The sequence below is a fragment of the Maylandia zebra genome, linkage group LG6 (genome assembly GCF_041146795.1).
Source record: "Maylandia zebra isolate NMK-2024a linkage group LG6, Mzebra_GT3a, whole genome shotgun sequence".
NCBI classification, from domain to species: domain Eukaryota; kingdom Metazoa; phylum Chordata; class Actinopteri; order Cichliformes; family Cichlidae; genus Maylandia; species Maylandia zebra.
In genome coordinates this window covers 22,196,515-22,213,970 of record NC_135172.1, presented here as the reverse complement: position 1 = coordinate 22,213,970, position 17,456 = coordinate 22,196,515, and the positions used below count along the sequence as shown (strand labels likewise).

The following is a 17,456-nucleotide window of genomic DNA, read 5'->3' as shown; positions in this document are numbered from 1 at the left end:
AAGTGATTGTTCAACTTCAATCACAGTTCTGGATTCGCTCACAATGATAATTTCTTTGAGGGTTATTCTTTCACTTTTTTTTCCTTTTGAAAGCCTGTTTTTTAATGACCCGCAGAGTGATGAGTCCATAAATTATCCGTTTCTCATCTAAAACAGGCAGGAAGCAGCTCATCTACCTCTCATCATATCAATCTCTTCCTCCTTTACTAGACACTGCTGTCAGTAGTGCCCAGAAGAGACGCAAACACAAGTGAGTGGATGAGTAGGAGGAAGGAGAAGCTGATAGTGATGGAGGGATCAGCAGCTCTTCATTTATCTGCAGGATCTGGAGGAAGAGCTCCAGCTGAGATGGGGTTAATATTTCCCCCTGTCCTCAGAACTTCTACAGGACATTGTGATTTGTCACCTGAGCAGTAAGCTCGCCCCACCTCCTGTCAAGAATATAGTTAATGGTTAGACACAGCATACAGCATCCTGCCACTTCCTAACAAAGGAAGGCCTGCCTCAGCCTCGGAGAGCTTTGGACCCCGTCACTCTCTTGTCTCCACCGAAGATGGCACTTCCCCGTCAGTTAATGGTTAACAGACATGTGGATGTATCAATCTTGAGGAGTGACAAGGAGTATAAATGCACAAATACACAGACGGTGGGAGCTCAATGCTGATGCTGTAAACATATCTTGTTAACAGGAAGCAGACCCTATGTCGCAACAGCATTGAGTGACAGGATCACAGATGACTAACAGCAACAGCACTCGCTCTTTTTTCTTCTTCTTCTTTTTCCCTCTCCTGTTTTCTAACCTAGCATTTTGCTGCTCAATCTTCAAAGCATAAATTAGCATCATTTTCTTGATCAAGTCTTTGCCGCAAACCTGTCTTAAGAAAGAATATTTATTGACCAAAAGGATGTTCAGTGAGAGAATAGGCGAAATGTACATAGATCATTCAGCAAATTGTGCCTTTCGTAAATTTAAATCCTCCAAAGCTGCTCATTTTCCAGTCTTGCCTTGCCATAAGCTCTCTAAAGCAGTTACAAAAACTACAAAAATCACACGACAAGTGAATTCTACAGAGAGAGAAAGTGTTTTGATTTTTAAATGAGCGCTGCTGATCTGACTCACACATATGAAAGCCCCCATTTAAAGCACCGAGAATCAGAGGAAAGGGACAAAACATGTCTCTTTAGGTTTCCAACACCCTACAGGTTTGAGATCAGAGACAGCTCCTGTCTGATATATGGCTGGCTCTTTTATGCCTGGGAAAGCATACTGTATCGCATACGCCCCTGTGTGACCCCGGCATGGCTCCTACACACTCAGACAAGGAGAGACGTCACTCTCTGAGCACTCTCCTCTGGTAAAAGTGACAGTCAGTCACCACCTTAAAGGCACAGAGAGGGGGAGAAAGAGGGGCAGAGCTAGCTATTATGCACTGCTGGGGAGAAAGCAGGGAAAAGGGATAAGGAGGTGAGGGGACTATAAGTGACGCTACATGCTAACAGGAGGACAGCACAGTGGCCTGTGGAAGCAGAGCAGGCTGGAGAGAAAAGTATATTTGTATTTTGCTACCTTTCAAAAGAAAATGACCGTGCAGCTTTTATATTAAAAAGCTACAGTTACTAGTTAAAGTTTAAATATCATGTGTGTAAAGAATTTACAGCAGAATGTAAGATACCAACACACGTTTTTGAGGAGGGCCTTTGCATATTTAAATATGTCTTCTTTTCAAGTGAGAGCAAAAGCCTTAAAATGCAGCAAGAGCCCTTTTTGTTTGCCTCAATCCTATTCATTCATTTAGTATGGAATTTATTTAATGTCATTATTTTTACTGGAGTAAATGACACTAATGGAAATGTGCAGGTGGTGCAACAAAAAGGAAATGCGCTCTTCTTGACTATTCTAGATGAGATGATTGCAGACATACTGCTACAGGTATAAACACTGAGTAAAGAGTGCCAGACCTCTTCTAAAGGTGAGCTTTCACATAAAACATCAGCAAGGCTCATGCATGACAGCAGGAAGGAGGCACGTGGAAAGATCAGCTCTGTTCAAATCTGCTTTATTTATACAGCACCAAGTCACAACAAGGCACTTTATACTGTAAGGTAAAGACCCTACAATAACACAGAGAAAACCCCCAAAACCAAACAGCACAGTTATGAGGAGGCACTTGGCGACAGTGGGAATAAAAAACTCCTTCTTAACAAGAAGAAACCTCCATCAGAACCAGGATGAGGGAGGAGCAGCCACCTGCTACGACTGGTTGGGGGGTGAGGGGAGAAAGACAGGACAAAAGTGGTGATGTAAAGCTGGATAAATGTTTAAATATATAGATTACATACATCAATAACGAGACTTTGCAAAACTAAGAGACTGGATGCCAACTTTTACATAACTAAGCATAAAAAAAATAGAGCATGAGAGTTGTCACAGATTTTTGGCCTAATTGTGACCAAAACATGTTGAATTCAGACTTCAAATACAGTTTTATTTATTTCACTTCTTTTTGTTTGGTGAGGTCTCACTAATTTGAGGAGGCCTGCATTGCTCAGGCAGAGTGGAGTCTTTTGGAGAATGACAGCCTGCCTCCTTTCTGTTTGCTGCTGTCTGTTTTGCCTCTACAAAGAGGCCTCAAGGACAGCCTGGCTGCTTGTTGACAGTGCAGACACTCAGTGAGTTCCCTCAACTGGCGGGAGGCTATAAAGAAAACCGTGTGGACGGATAAACTTCAAAACCAGATGACCGTGCTCGCTCTAGCATGCACTCATCTCTCGTCTCCTTGATATCAAGTTGTTCCATAATAAATGTATCTATATTTCATGCTATTCATCTGCATGGTTAAAAAAAAAGCACCTCTTTATGATTTAGGGCACTTATGTGGCTGACAGAAAGTAATGGGCCTTTCTGTTTTCAGTTATTCTTCCCTTAATGGCTCCAATCCACAACTGTCAGAATTCAGCAGGTATTAAAACAACGGCGGCGGCGACGGTGGCAGAGAAAGCAAAAGCTGCTAATGCTGAAGTAGCTACATTTTGCATACATTTCATGGAGCTCCTGAGAGCCGCGCTTGATTTCGCTGGTTAATTTAGATGCAGAATACGTAGTGCAGTTGGCGTTGCGGCTGGTGTGCACATGCAAATCGTCGCCCTGCTTGACGGGAGGGTGCACTGTGTGAGCATGTTCAGCCCACTCATTTTTTTTCCATTTTTTTTTTCCACTACTAATCTTCATGTCCCAGCCCAGCCTCCTCTCTCTCCCAGTCTCTGATTCCATCTTGGCAATGACAGGCATGTATACATACACACACACACACACACACACAAACACACACTTCAAACTCAATCGGCCTTTCCCCACTCACTTCTTCTCTCTTACTGAACCACACATGCGCACAGTTTTCTCAGACTTCGACACGTTCCCTCCGCTTCTTCTCTATGGGTGAGCCATCATTATCTAGAAAGAGTGCCAGTGTTTGGCCACAGTGTGCCTTCTTCCCAGCGTTGAACTGAACAGCTGAGACATCGGCTGCTGGTAGTGACACGGCTGTCAGAGACATGCCTCATTACTGCTGCTGCAAATGTCAAAGCACCAAAAGTAATCGCTCGCAGCCCAACCGGACACATGGACATACGGTAAATTATTTCAAGGGAAGAAGGGTTAACTGTTGTGTGCGCGCGTGGTGTGTCTGCATATATAAATGCTGAGGTTTTACAGATCTTTTACGTTTGAGGTAATTTCCCACATGCCCTCATGCTAATGTGACAGCAGATTTCTGGTTATTTGCAACAAGTAATAGCATGGTGGAGTTTTTTTTTTTTTTTCAGCAACTTCCTTCAGAGTTATTACTGCCAATCCAGGGATGCTTTCAGCTACTTTATTTATGCAGCTAAAGTTGATTTCCTCCACACATAGTCGCAGTACGCATTTGTGCTGGGTACTTCATATTCCCAGCTTTTGTTGGGATGTCCTTCAGGTGCTCACCAGCTTCAGCGTGAGCACCTGAAGGACCAGCCATCGGCTGATCAGATTAACGATTATGGAGGAAAAGCTAATCATGTTGGAAAACATGCAGTTAATCTGAAATAACAAATTTTTAGGGACTTTTAGGGAGTGGAGTTGAAAGTCGCTGACACGACATCGGCAAATCATCGCTTTATACAGTTGCAATCAGAAATGTGAACCTCCTTTAACTGATGAGATATTCTAGTGATGTGAATAAAAGGTAATCAGAGCATATCAACTTCAATCTGTAAACAGCCAAAGAACGCTCCAAAGTACATATTAGAGGGATTTTTTGGAGAACATAGTGTTAAGCTTAGTAATGCTGCTACAAATAAAGAACACTTCTCCAAAAAAAGCCCAAAAGCTAAATTACTCACCACCCGAAGCCAGTATTTAATAACAATATCCTCTTTTTTTATGACCGCTGATTAATATTTCCAGTAGTTTCTCGCAAGTTCTCTTTGTGAGGATTTAACCAGGTCCTAGTGTTCCCAGCTTCCTTTGCTGCCACAGCTTTCTTTATATCCCACTAAGGATTCAATTCCAGACCACTCAGGGACATTTGAGGAATGTTTTTTGAACCAAGCTTAGGCCGATGCTTCGGGGTTGCTGTCCAGTGATTACCAGTTTTCTGTTTATGCACTGAGGGCATCGTATTCCTTTTGAGGCATGGCCTTAGTATTTTAAATCCAAGACGCCAGTCACATGGTCAACTTTTTTAATTTACTGCAACAGCAAAGCATCATTCTTCTTGCTTTAATGTTCTACTACTGGTCCATGACTCCAAACAGCTCCAGTTTAGTCTTGTGACATCATAAATGATCTCGCAAGTTGATTTTTTCGTGTTTTTGGGCACAAATTCTGTGCCTTTGTACGTCGTGTAGTTTGTACTGATAGTTAATCACATCCTCAATGTGTCTGCTCCTAGCAGTTGTTTTCAAATTTCCGATTTTAGAAATATTCCTCTTTCTTTCACACCCGCTGCTGCTGCACCATGAGGTCTTAGCTTACATTAGATGCTGCCAACTACAGTGCTGTGTAAAAGTCCTGAAATATGTAGAAGCATAAATGGAAATACATAATATGAGGCAAAAAGAGAGTTTGTACAATTGTAACATGCTTGAGAGTCAATATTTGGTATGACCACATTTATTCTTCAACACAGCCTGAACTCTTTCAGTCAATCTTTCTTCTGATGTATTTAGACAGTCTTTGGGAATAGTTCTCCAGACTTATTGAGGGACATTAAAAGGTCCTCTTTGGATGTTGGCTGCCTTTTGTTCTGTCCTCTGTCAGAAGGATCCCACGCTGCTTCAGCAATGTTGGGGCTCTGGGGAGATTGTCAATGACTGTTTATGTTTCTCCATCCATTGAATCCATTGGCACTGTGTTTGGGATCATTATCACACTCAAACATTGAGCCATTTCTGGATGGTATTGTATGGCAGATCAAACCTGATTTTACTTTTCTGTGTTTTAAGAAGGTCCCCAACACCACTGACTGAATTACAGCTTCACATCGTGACAGAGCTTCCACCATGTTTTATAGATGCCTGTAGAAACTCACTGTTGTGCCTCTCCTTACGTCTTCGCTACAGTCTGATGATGAATTGAACCAAAAGTTTCAAATTTGGATTCATCACTCCATCACAGATTTTCAGTCCAATTCTTGTTTAATTTAGGGTACCTCAAGCTTTTCTCCCTGTTTCCCTTCCCTAAGAATGGCTTCTTGAAGCCACCCTGAAACTGAGACCATTTCTGATAAACAGATGGATGTGCTGAAGGGCCAGATGCATCTCTCAAGTCCTCTATCAGGTCTTTGCTGGATTGTTTTCCTGTTTCTTAAGGACATGACTTTCAGATACTGTTCATCTGCTGTAGATCGTTTTTAGGCCTGACACTTCTTCTTTTGTCCTCCACTTGTCCACTTTCCTCAGATGTTTTAAGGACAAACTGCATACTACGCTGGGAAATCCCATGTATTGCCAGTTTTCAGCTTTTTGGGACTCACCTCCTTGGTGGAAAAATAAAATTTTATGTCTGTCACATTGTGTTATCTTTGGCATTTTTCATAGATTCAACTAAAAAAAAATGGGAACAAATAATGTGTTTTTGTGACAGGCTGCCAGTAACAAAATGCCTAAAGGTACAATTTAAAATCGGTTCTTTGCTGTTTACTGTTATGTGTAAACACAACACTGGTTCATCCCTTGAGTTAGGAGCCTTTTTTATACTTGAATGAGTCACAGGTAAGTGTTAAAGCATTCCTCTGAAAATGGTCAGGTACAAGGACTCGACTGAAAATGAGTGAAAAAGCAGCCAATGTCTAAAGAAATGCTTTAAGTGCCCCTCAGAAAGCCTCAATAACCTGCTCAAGACTGTCTGCTTGGAGTTAAAATATAAAGAAGTCTTATACTAGATATATCAGGATTATGTCATCTTAAACAAGTATAGCACCACCTGTTTTACATACTCACAGGTAGAGATAAACATAAACATTTACATCACATCTCTGGCCATCGTTCTCCTTTTAGCTCTGCTTTTGGTCTCCACCTGTTCTCAAGGTAAATGCCTCTCTTTAGCTGTTTAATATTCCACTGCTGTTTATCAGCCAGCTGCTTTTTAGCTGTCTGCTTTTTTATGCCAAGCTGGGAAGGTACAGTGGGCTTTCATAGGTTTATTGCAGAAAACAGCTGGATGTTGCTTCTGTAAAAATACTGCGAGTGTGGCGATAGCGGATAGAAAACAGCTGCAGCCACAATCCAAAACAGTGAGCTGAAAGATGTTTCACTGACCTATAGAGAAACTCACTACAGACACCGTATCATTTTTTACTCATTAAAGCTTTTTTTTTTTTTAAATGGATCATTATTTATATTTCCCTAACTCAGCTAAGGTGAAGCAAAACACATCCAAACCATAAGGTTCAAAAGATTTTGCTATGTAGTTATGAATATGTTTGCATGCTCTGAAAATATCCATTCACCTCAGGTGCAGCATAATGCCTTTGATGTAGACATGTTGCTCACTGGATAAAAGTGCTAGACTGAACTCCTTGACCCAGAGTTGACTTACCAGTTATGAAGGAGCAAGGAAAGAAAAGTTCTTTTTTTCTTCCCCTCACTTTTCTGCTTCGCCTGATCAGTAATACAAATGAAGAATTTCGGAGCCAGAGCAAGGGAAAAGAATTGGGCACTTTAAAATGTTTGCATAACAAGCACCTTCTCACTGCAAAGGTTCTCTTCTTTTTAATCACCTGCACTCTCCAGACCACCTACACCCTTCTTCATGATCAGATACAGGACTGACTGGCTGATGTATGATCCGAGGAATTAATCTGCTAAGCCTGATTGCCATTACCGCCATGCGATTATGCACCTTGATTACCGAGCCCACCCCAAGGACCGTGACGTGCCCCGGTGCACATTTTAAAGGTGCGCATAAAATTATGTGGTGATTACCCCACAATAGATCAATCCACAAGCGAATGAGACTGTGTGGCCATATAGACCGTCTCAAGTAGGACTGTGATTATTAATAGGTACTTGAGGTGACCTGATACCTGAAGCTTGAACCAATGAAACTGCTTCTGAACCTTCATATACGCAAATAAATTCCTTTTCATACATTCTGAAAGTCATTATTGGATTATTGTTGTAGAGGCAGAATTGTTTGGAGTTCAAGCATGGATAAAAGGGATGTTGGACTCTTCAGGGACAACTGGAGCTGTACTTATCCCTCTCAAGATAGGCTTCAGACATTCAATGGCAGTACAGCTTTGGAAGGGCTTCACACTCAGGAGGAGGAGGGATGCTTATTAGTCTATGTCATCATATAGAACTAATGGAGGTCAGTGTGTTGTTGCATGATGAAAAAGACTATGAAGAACAAATGATGTACATAAAACAAACTGCTGTGTGCCAATTGGGGGAAAAAGAGAAAGCTGGTGATTACAAGTAATGAACATGTAAGTACAAATCATCCTGTAGTGACACTTATCCTCAGAATTTGGGCCCATCTAATCCTTCGCTGTCATTTTTTAGGATTTTTTTTTATCCTGAGCCAAAGTACTCATTTGGTGCCGCAGATAAATAGTACCATTGACTTATCCAGAAGCAATCCTACATCAAGCGATTAATTGGATGAGACAATAAGGCAGTAAAATCACATCAGTTCATGGTTTTCTCCTTGGTCACATATGGAATATGTTAGTCACACAGACGCGCTACCTTGGATAAACTAACCCCCCCTCTACACAGTGCAACAGTTTTTGTTAACATGTTTGCATTAGTAATGCCCTGGCAAGGATTTAATGGACTTGATGTGCTACAATTCACAGTGGTCCACGTTCTTAGAAAGCATGGTGCTCTGTCATGTGCCCTCCCTGCACAATTACTTAATGGCTTCAGCAATTATGCATATCTACAGGAGTTTTTTTAAAACAACAACACGCACACACTCGTCAGTCAGAGGAAAAGAACTGATTTACGTCTTTTGTTAGGAAGACTTACAACATACTAAACATATTCAATAAAGGCACCGCTGCTGAGACCGGGCTCACATGGTGCAGATACATCAGCCATTTACAGTATGCAAATGCGAATTTGAGCTTACAAACGCACAATTGCAGAAATTCCATCACTGGCCACAGTTCAATAACTCTTCAATCTTCAAGTGTCTGGATAATGGTCACCGTGACTGCACATCGCCGCAATTTAAAAACCTCAACCATCCATCACTGGACAATGTTTGCCACTAAAACAACACGGACAAGCGGGTGCGTGCCGATGCCGGTTGGGCCACGCGCTATTGTAAGCAAGGATGAGTGATAGACAGGAGAGGATGGGTACATACTATTCACAGTGCTCTGTGTGGCAGCTTGCATTTCCACACTGCTACAGTATGTTTGTCAGCCACAGACAACGCAGGCACTTGCGCACTGCCGTGGGCATGCAAAGTAGTGATCTGCCAGCCAACTGCGTCACGGGCAGTGTACCACCGCGGAGACCCTCATACATGGATGGCTCCACGGTTTGCGGTGACAGATTGTGAGATTTTGGCATGTTGAAAAATGCCTCTGAAAATCGTATGCATGTACACAGTAGAGCAAATCAGTGTTGTAGTTGCTTTTACGTTAAGCATTGCTCGTACAATGATCTCTTCTTTACAGAGTGCTGCTTAAAAAAAACACTCTAAAGATTACAAAATGAAGAAATGGCTTTCACCACAGCTTTGAGTCACTCTTTCCTTTTTCTTGTAGAAAGGTCTGAAGGCACAAAGATTATTACCTGCACTTAGAGGAATGCAATGGGAAGTTTTGACAAGAGGAGGCTAAAGTTCCAGCGTTATTCAAAAAGAAACAAAATCACGATAATAGAAGATGATCGTGTTCAGCGCTTGAGTTGAAATTAATATCCTTCTATAGCCCCCAAAAAAGAGGAAAAAGGGGCAATTGAATGAACAAAGGAATGAATGAACACAAGGCTTGAGATCATCTCATTGACATGGCAAGAAAATGTCCTTTTTAACAAGATTACCGTGGCACATGTGGTGTTCACATCACGAGAAAATCTTTTGAAGTCAACAGGGATTTGGGGCGAGGTATTCACTGTAATGTGTTTGAGCCTCGTGAGTCACAGGGCAGAACTGCGATGTCTAATGTTAGGGCTACAGTGTGGTGCCATGGGGGGCCTGTTATAATGTTTATTTTGGGTAAGACACACACTCATCTGAATGCTCCGACGGGGGGTCTCGACGGCGCACGATACCATTGAGCAAAGTGAGATCATTCCAAACCACACACACGAGAAACTTGCTGCTTCCAGAAAATTTTATTTTGCTCATAAACTTTTCATAAAAATAACAACATCGATATTAATTTAAAGTATTGTAGAAACTGTGTATGTACAAAATCTTTACTTGAACAGTTAATATAACTTAAGGCGAGTTAAATTACTTTTTGCAGTACCCTGTTGGTGACAGTTTCACCAAACTCTGAACATTTTTTTTGTTTTGTTTTGTTTTGTTTTGACGTTTTTTTGCTAAAGTGTGAACATTTTTCAGCATACAGTATCTCCAGCAAAAGATATGAGGAGTCAAAAACCCTTTCATCGCCAAGGTAAAGTCTACAGAAACTCGCAGCAATGTGTGCTACCTGATTACTTAAAAGCAATGTTTTTTTTTTCTTTTTAAATATGATTTGCTAGGTTTTTTCCCTAGCTCGAATAAACATACCTCTGTACATACTGTAAAATGGCTTGAATTGAAAAGCCGTACCACAACTAGAGTACATTCCCTTTTTTTAAAATCTAGATCAACAATTCAATGAAATAACTCTCATCGTACCAACAATGGGATGAAGTGCGAAAAGGTTTCCGATATCAAATTGTAACATTTAAAATATTGTATTACTAAACAATAGCCCTCAAAAACCAAGACATTAGTTATGATTTAGAATACAATTCACCTTAAAAAGGACGCTCAAATATACTTGTAAAATATACAGTTGGCTATAAAAATACAAAGAAAGTACAGTAATACAAATATATTTATTTCCCATTTATGATATATCTTTCACAACTGTAATAATCCAAACAATTGTAACACAACACAAAGACCAGTGACAAAAAACACTGACAGCATAATGATAAGAAGATAAACAAACACTAAATCTGATCAAAGGTGGGCAGCTTTATGGTGAGAACCATAAATATGTTAGTCTACATTCATGTCAATAAACCTTCACTGTGGAGTGAACGAGTACCTTGACAGAGGTTGATATTCCAGCCAAAGGAAAAAGAAAAAAAAAAAACACTGACATAAACATGCAAGAATTTTTAAGAAACATAGTCCAAACAATTGCTCTAAGAATGCTAAAAGCAGAAAATAAGAATCTTAAATGGAGATATTAATAATCTGTAAGTGCAATCCATTCAGTGTGAGAGGCGAATGGAGGTTGGAGCTGTCCAGGTGAAGGAGGTGCTGAACAGCAGTCATGCAATTCAGGGCGGAGAGGTTTGGCTTTACTGACAGTAACAGCAACAAGTTAATTGTTGATCTGTTTACCGACTCTTACAACTTATGCACTTTTTTTTTTTTGCATAATAGTCAGCAGCATCGGCAGCCTGCAATAAGGCCGAAGCAGTCCTCTTCCCCTTCTCTGCTCCTCAAAAACTCTTAATATTCGCAAAAACCTTTTACGTTAGGTATTGGCTCACCAGTCAGACCAACTCAGACATCAACTTGTAGTCAGCTGGTTTATCTTCCAAGACGGAAAGATCCTAACATGTTAAGTGTGCACACGCGGCCTGGTCTTCAGATCCCCTCGGGAAGAGTGAACGGCCACGCGCCGGTGGTCACCTGTGGCTTAATTTCCATTTTCTCCTTTTGTTTCAGATGTACGCGTCCGTGCCGTTTTCTCTCGTCGCTGCGGGCAAAGCGTTTGCCGCACACGTCGCAGGAGAACGGTTTCTCCCCGGTGTGAGTCCTGGTGTGGGTGGTGAGGTGATCGCTACGGCTGAAACTGCGCAAACAAATGCGGCACTGGAAAGGTTTGTGGCCTGTGTGGATGCGGATGTGCCGGTTTAACTCGTCCGAGCGAGAGAAGCGCCGGTCGCAGCTCTCCATGGGGCAGGTGAAGGGCTTCTCTTTGGCGGGGCCATGAGAGGCGGCAGGGCTCTTTCTGGCCCTGGGGGGCTTCGCAGCGCGGGTGGTGTAACTTTGGGCAAATGAATCTGGCAGCAAGGAAGAGTACAGGATGGAGTCTATGGTGCTCGGTAAAGCTGGTGTTGTGTATAAGGAATCGCACTGATTAGATGGCTGTGGAGGTTCGGGGAAGGGTTTCAGGTTAGAGGAGAGGCCCATCGGCGGGGGTGGGAGGTAATTATTGTACATGGGGCTGGAGTAGCTCTGAGAACAGGTGTCAGAGAAACACGGCTCCTGTTTGATGCCCTCCTCCACTTTAAACTCCATCTCCGGGTTGGGACAAATCGGGGGGAACGTGTCTAAAAGTTCCTTTACATCCATTTGCTGGTCAGGGGGGAAATCGCTCGACATCGGAAAGGTTTCAGTCTGGAAACTGGTCTCCAAACAGTCAGACTTATTAAGGGTCCCCCACTCGTAGCAGCTGCTCTCAAACTCATTCTTCACCACGACGGGGAAAGAAGCAGCCTCTGACTTTGGTTCAGCCTTCTTCTGGTTAGGAGCTCGGGATGAGCTGAAGTTGAGCTGGGAAGAGGACGGGTCTTGGACCTGGCCGCCGGCCTGATCATCGGGATACCTCGAGCACGTCTGATCCGGAGAGTACACAGGAGGAGTGGGTCCGGAGCACGTGTAGGACTGCCTCTTGGAGCCAGGGTCTCCAAAATTACCACTGCTGCTGTCCAGCGGCGCAGGCGACGGATAAGTTCCCCGACTGCCGCTCTGTTGCACTTCTGAAAGCGGCAGCGTGGATATGCCCACAATCTCTGTGATCATGTTGAGGAGTGTTTCGGTGCTGCACGGCGCTCCCTGAGATGCCTCCACATAGAAACTGCCGGAGTAGGCGAGCGAGGAGGGGGTGTATGTGTCTTTTGGGCACTCGCAGGGGTTAAAAGCGAATTCTGAGTTGGAAGCTTCGGTTTTGAGAGTTGCAGGTGTTCCTTCTGTGGAATTAGAAAGAGAGGAAACTTTGTAACCGCGAGTCTTTTATAAGTGGATTAAAAAATGAGTGGAATTTAAGCGATTGGTGGGGGTGTGTGAAAAAAAAAACTGCGTTACATAAACATCCGTGCGTATTTTGCCCCCGATAGAGAGCATACCGGACTGCCCTGAAAATAAAGTCTCATCGCTTTCCGGTAATGCTCATCTTCTACGTTTTAAACGGTCATGCATGCAGATTCATCGACAGTGCAAACATGCGAACTCACCGTGGCCAAACTGGGCAGGTACTCCCCGCTCTGCATCGACATACACCTCCTGGTTATCTTTCCGCACGCTGTTTTCCATCCCCAAGGAAGAACTGTTGCAATTCTCAAACTGAGGGTAGAAAGAATCTTTCGCATTCAAATCCATATTGTTCAACATACTGATGCACTTAAAAGTCCGTCTCTCCCAGGGAAGGAAATAAAAAAGGTAAAATAAAAAAAAGGGAGGGGGTAAACAAATAATACAGAAGCTTGTTTTCTTTCAACCCTCCTTTTGATGGTATTCAACAAATGATCCAAAGTGGTCTGTGGTCAAAAACAGGGAAAAAAAGCAATTAACGGTATTCCTTTTCGTTTCTGCTCCTCGGTAGGTATTTGCCTGCTGTGGATTTCACATCAGCGACTTCCCCTCTCTCTCCTTATATACACTTTGGCAGCTCCCTCGGCCCTCCTCCCCATTCATCAGCTCCAGTGAGAGGATTCCCCGCTGCGTGTAAACTTCATGCCCATATATGGACAGAGGATGTGACGGTGTCCCCACCTCCCCTCAAATCCTCCCTCCTCCCATGCCGGAGAGATGGGAGTCTGACGTTGCAACAAGTGGCGGTAGTGTTCCTTAATAATGATGCCTTTTTCTTTCCACATAAACGAATCGTCTTTTTAATTAAAATGTCACAAAAGTGAAGCTAATCTTGAGCCATAAAGTCCTCTCCTGGATGCATCCTCGTCCAACGCGGAAAATTTCACACTGAAAAGAAACGATGTCAAAAGGGCTCCACAGTCCATGCGCCCATTTGTTTTGGCTGTGCATGTCAAACGAGTATTATTCCTCTCGTTTAGTAGCCGAGAGGGTAGCAGTTACCAATTAAGGATGTGTAAAAAAAAGAGTTACTCCAACTTGGGACTATGAGCTTAAAAGACGGAAATGTCTCATTTGTTGCAGTAACTACACATAACATGCAATACAGAATACTAAATACTATAAAACAAGATCACTTACATGACCAAACAGGCCATAAAGGACGTTGAAATGCGCGTAAATGTGCGAGATGAGTAAGAAATAACGCACATGTAGCCCAGCAGATATAACGCAAGGATACAAAAATGTCTATAAAGTCAAATGTAACATATTAAAGGTGTAACGAAGCACATTAATTGACTTTGTTCTATTTAAAACCTGAAAAGAAAGAGGCTGGCTTCACGTGCTGTGACACGGGGTACAAATATCACTACACGCTTTAAATACACGCCTATGCACACCTATTCAGGTACTTCTTTTCCCCTCGGCTGACACCATCCTTTCTCGTGTCTGGTGCAGACTGTGTGATCTGGATGTTTCTAGTAGTGCGCTGAACTCTCCTTCCAGACGTTCCACTGCTTAGATTTACTTTCACAAATTCACTTCCTCTCGAGGTGCCGCTGGAAATTGTGGTCGCTCACTCTATCAGGCGAATAACAGCACAGCCTGGTCTGAGCGAACCCTTGGCCTTTAAAAGCATTGAAGGGAGTCGATAACACCCCTGAGGTGTTCAGTGGTTGAACCCAACTGTTCACATGACATTTCAACCCCCCCAAAGCATTTTTTTTTTCACTTTCGCATCTGTTGCCGGGTGCACTCCGTGGTCACACTTCCTATTACAAAAAGTCGATACTCTTTCATAGGACGCTGCAGTCTGCAGCAGACCTCTGGCTCCGGCTCGGAGGTTCAGGACCATGGATAGCGACGGTGCAGCGTTCGGCCGTGTAATCACACATGAACCAGCAAAAAGTCATTACTTTTTCTTTTTTTTTTTAAACTTCACTCTGAATGCTTCGTGTGTGTCTTTATTTAGGTGAATTGCATTATTTCCCTTAAAATCAATCCTATAGCCGGCAGAAGAATTCATACCGAAATCATTCATTTCCATTAACACCGTGGAGCTTTTAGCTCTACAAATAACATTTCTTTTACATGAGCAGGAGGCCCAGAGTTCTGAGTTGTACAGCATTAAAGCGCATAAGTGATACTCTAAGCCTCTGTACAGCCATAATGTTCATGGGAATATTTGAGTATTTCAGTAAGATGCCTTATTAAGCCTTAAGTATAATAGTACTTCAAACATCTGCACTAATATTGTATTTAATTTCCATAGAAAGCAAATAACAGTTCATGACATAATCTGCATACTAGTATACTGAAAAAACAACAACATGAATCCTCAAACGTATTTAAGGGGTTAGAGGAAGATTGTGTTTTTAGACATGAAATGCTATTCAAAAGTGTTTCTTATATTGTGTCCTTCCCATTCACATTCTGCACATGAGGGGTCAGAATAACAGAAACTCCTCTTATTAAAAAGCCCAATAACTAAATGCTGTGTACCCTTAATGGTAAAGCCATGTACATAAATGGCACCGTGTACTGGAGTGCATTAAACAGCACAGGCTGACCAGGTAATGAAGTGGGCGCTGAGTGTCTGTTGGTATTTTAGCTTTTATAAAAGCAGACGGACAAAATAGGGAACACGCCTGGGAGAGAGGAAAGGACAGGGACCCCTCCTAAAATTATGCAGACTTCTCAAACTTCTATCTACCGCACTGTGTAATTTTTAGGGTTAAAACGTATTCAAATGAAGCAATCTTAGAAAAGGGAAATCGCTCTTTAATTTGACTTTTGCAATAGCTGTAAAGCCAGCAACACGGGGTCACAAGTGCACGCGGCTATACACGAGCAAAAATCTAACAAGGCAAGGGAAGGAAAACCAGAAAGCTGCTTCATTCACGTACGACAGACAACTGCAAGGGCTCAGATCTCAGGCCATTCCACCTGACTCTAAGTGTGTTTTGTTACAGGCGAGATTAACCGAAGGTAAGAGAGATTGTGGACTATATGGAATAAAAGTTACTGTGTCTACTGCAGCACAAATGCAAAAAGGACTATTAGCCATAATAAACAGCCCGCTCACGCTAGACAGCTCAAATTTTATGTTATCTCCATCAATACTGAGCGCTGGAAAATGTATCAAAGGATCTCTAAGTCGCTACCCTGTCATCTTTTTAAGGTAGGGTATGATAATAGCATATAAGCTCTTTCATTGCAGCAGTGACATTCTCCGGAACAAATCGTTTTCACCTCAGCTATGCACTCTAATTCTAGGCCCAGAGATGTTTAGCTTTGAGGAACTGCCTCCAAGTAATCCAGAGTCTATTAAAACCAATCTGATCACACAGAGTTCAGATCACGAGATGCTGTTATGATAACTGCAGTGTGGCTAACCTCTCTCCTCCATAAAATGCCACAGCACAGGGACTAAGTAATGGATTTACGTAATGTTAGCACTTACTGACATTATAGCGCAGGGGTAACTCCATACCTGTGAAAGTTAAATGAAAGCCTTTGTTTTATTCCCTTCCTCTGAGCACTGTGAGACAAAATGCTCCTGTTTCTGAGGAAACGGCTCGCTAGGCAGGGAAAGAATGTAGAGCAATACCAACTTCTCTGTTTTAATAAGATATTGACTTCAAAAGAGGTTTAAAGTGCTGGCAATGGAAAGAAGATGAAACATTGCTTTAATGAAAGGATGTCTTGGCACTTCTGCTAAATGGATAGTTTCAGTAGAGCACAAGTAGAACTTGCTTTAATATAGTACTGACCTATAACAAGCTCAAGCTGTAGTACTTTCTAATTTAGCTAATATATTAATTTGTCTTCTAACCTTAAGGTCTGGAGTCAAGTGCCCTGTTTTGGCATCTTAACCCATCTTTTTACTATCAGCCCGGTGTAGGGCCCATTTTACAAGAGCTCTTCAAATAACCGTAACTCCGCTCGTGCTAGTTACGAAATTTAAATGCTTTCGGAAAGTAGAGAAGACGAGTTTTATGGGGATATTCGGTGTATCGTGGTAGCACAAAGCATTCACAAGGTACTGCTGTCTGAACACAGACAGAAAAATCAGCTCCGCCTAGATTTCACCATGTGCGCCTCACATTACCAGAGCTCCTCAAACATTTTGGGCTAGAGGGGAAATTCAGATGGTTCCTGAAAGACGACTATTACTTTTTTACTTTTGCAGCTAAAATTACAAAATAAGTCTGATAATAATATGTCTGATATTTGGGTGACAAAGGGTTTAAAAAAAAAGAGTGAACCAGACCTGCCCTAAAACTGAATGGATTCTTTCTATTCCATTTCCCCTCTAAGGTTCATGAAAGTCTGCTTGGCAGTTTTCTGTTTTGTCTTTTATCCTCCTGAAAACAGACAGACAAATGAACAAACAGACAAACAAACACTGAGCGCCTACTTCTGCTTTAGCTCTTTCCTTTGTGAAGTCCACAGCCCTGCTAAGGCTGTGAGGCTTTGGGCTAAATGTTGACACACTGAAAATGGCAATATTATTATTATTATTATTACATGAAACCCTGTCCAACATTTTAGCCTAGCCAGAAATAAGAGGCGTGAGAGCTACATCAGAGGCATGGCACTTAAATAACCCTGAACTGAAATCTATGGGAAAGATAATGTTACAACTTCCACAAAAATGCTTTTTAAAACATTATTTTGAGGCACAGTCAGC

The 17,456-nt window shown here is 42.2% G+C and overlaps 1 protein-coding gene across 1 annotated transcript; it reads right to left on the bottom strand.

Annotated features, from left to right (window-relative positions):
* Positions 1 to 9,816: 9,816 nt before the first annotated feature.
* On the bottom strand, positions 9,817 to 13,315 carry LOC101475431 (uncharacterized). The gene is made up of 2 exons (XM_004549453.3): positions 12,907 to 13,315; positions 9,817 to 12,642 (listed from the first exon to the last, which is right to left on the bottom strand). The coding sequence occupies exons 1-2, from the start codon at positions 13,061 to 13,063 to the stop codon at positions 11,315 to 11,317; spliced, it is 1,485 nt and encodes a 494-aa protein (XP_004549510.1). The 5' UTR covers positions 13,064 to 13,315; the 3' UTR covers positions 9,817 to 11,314.
* Positions 13,316 to 17,456: the final 4,141 nt, after the last annotated feature.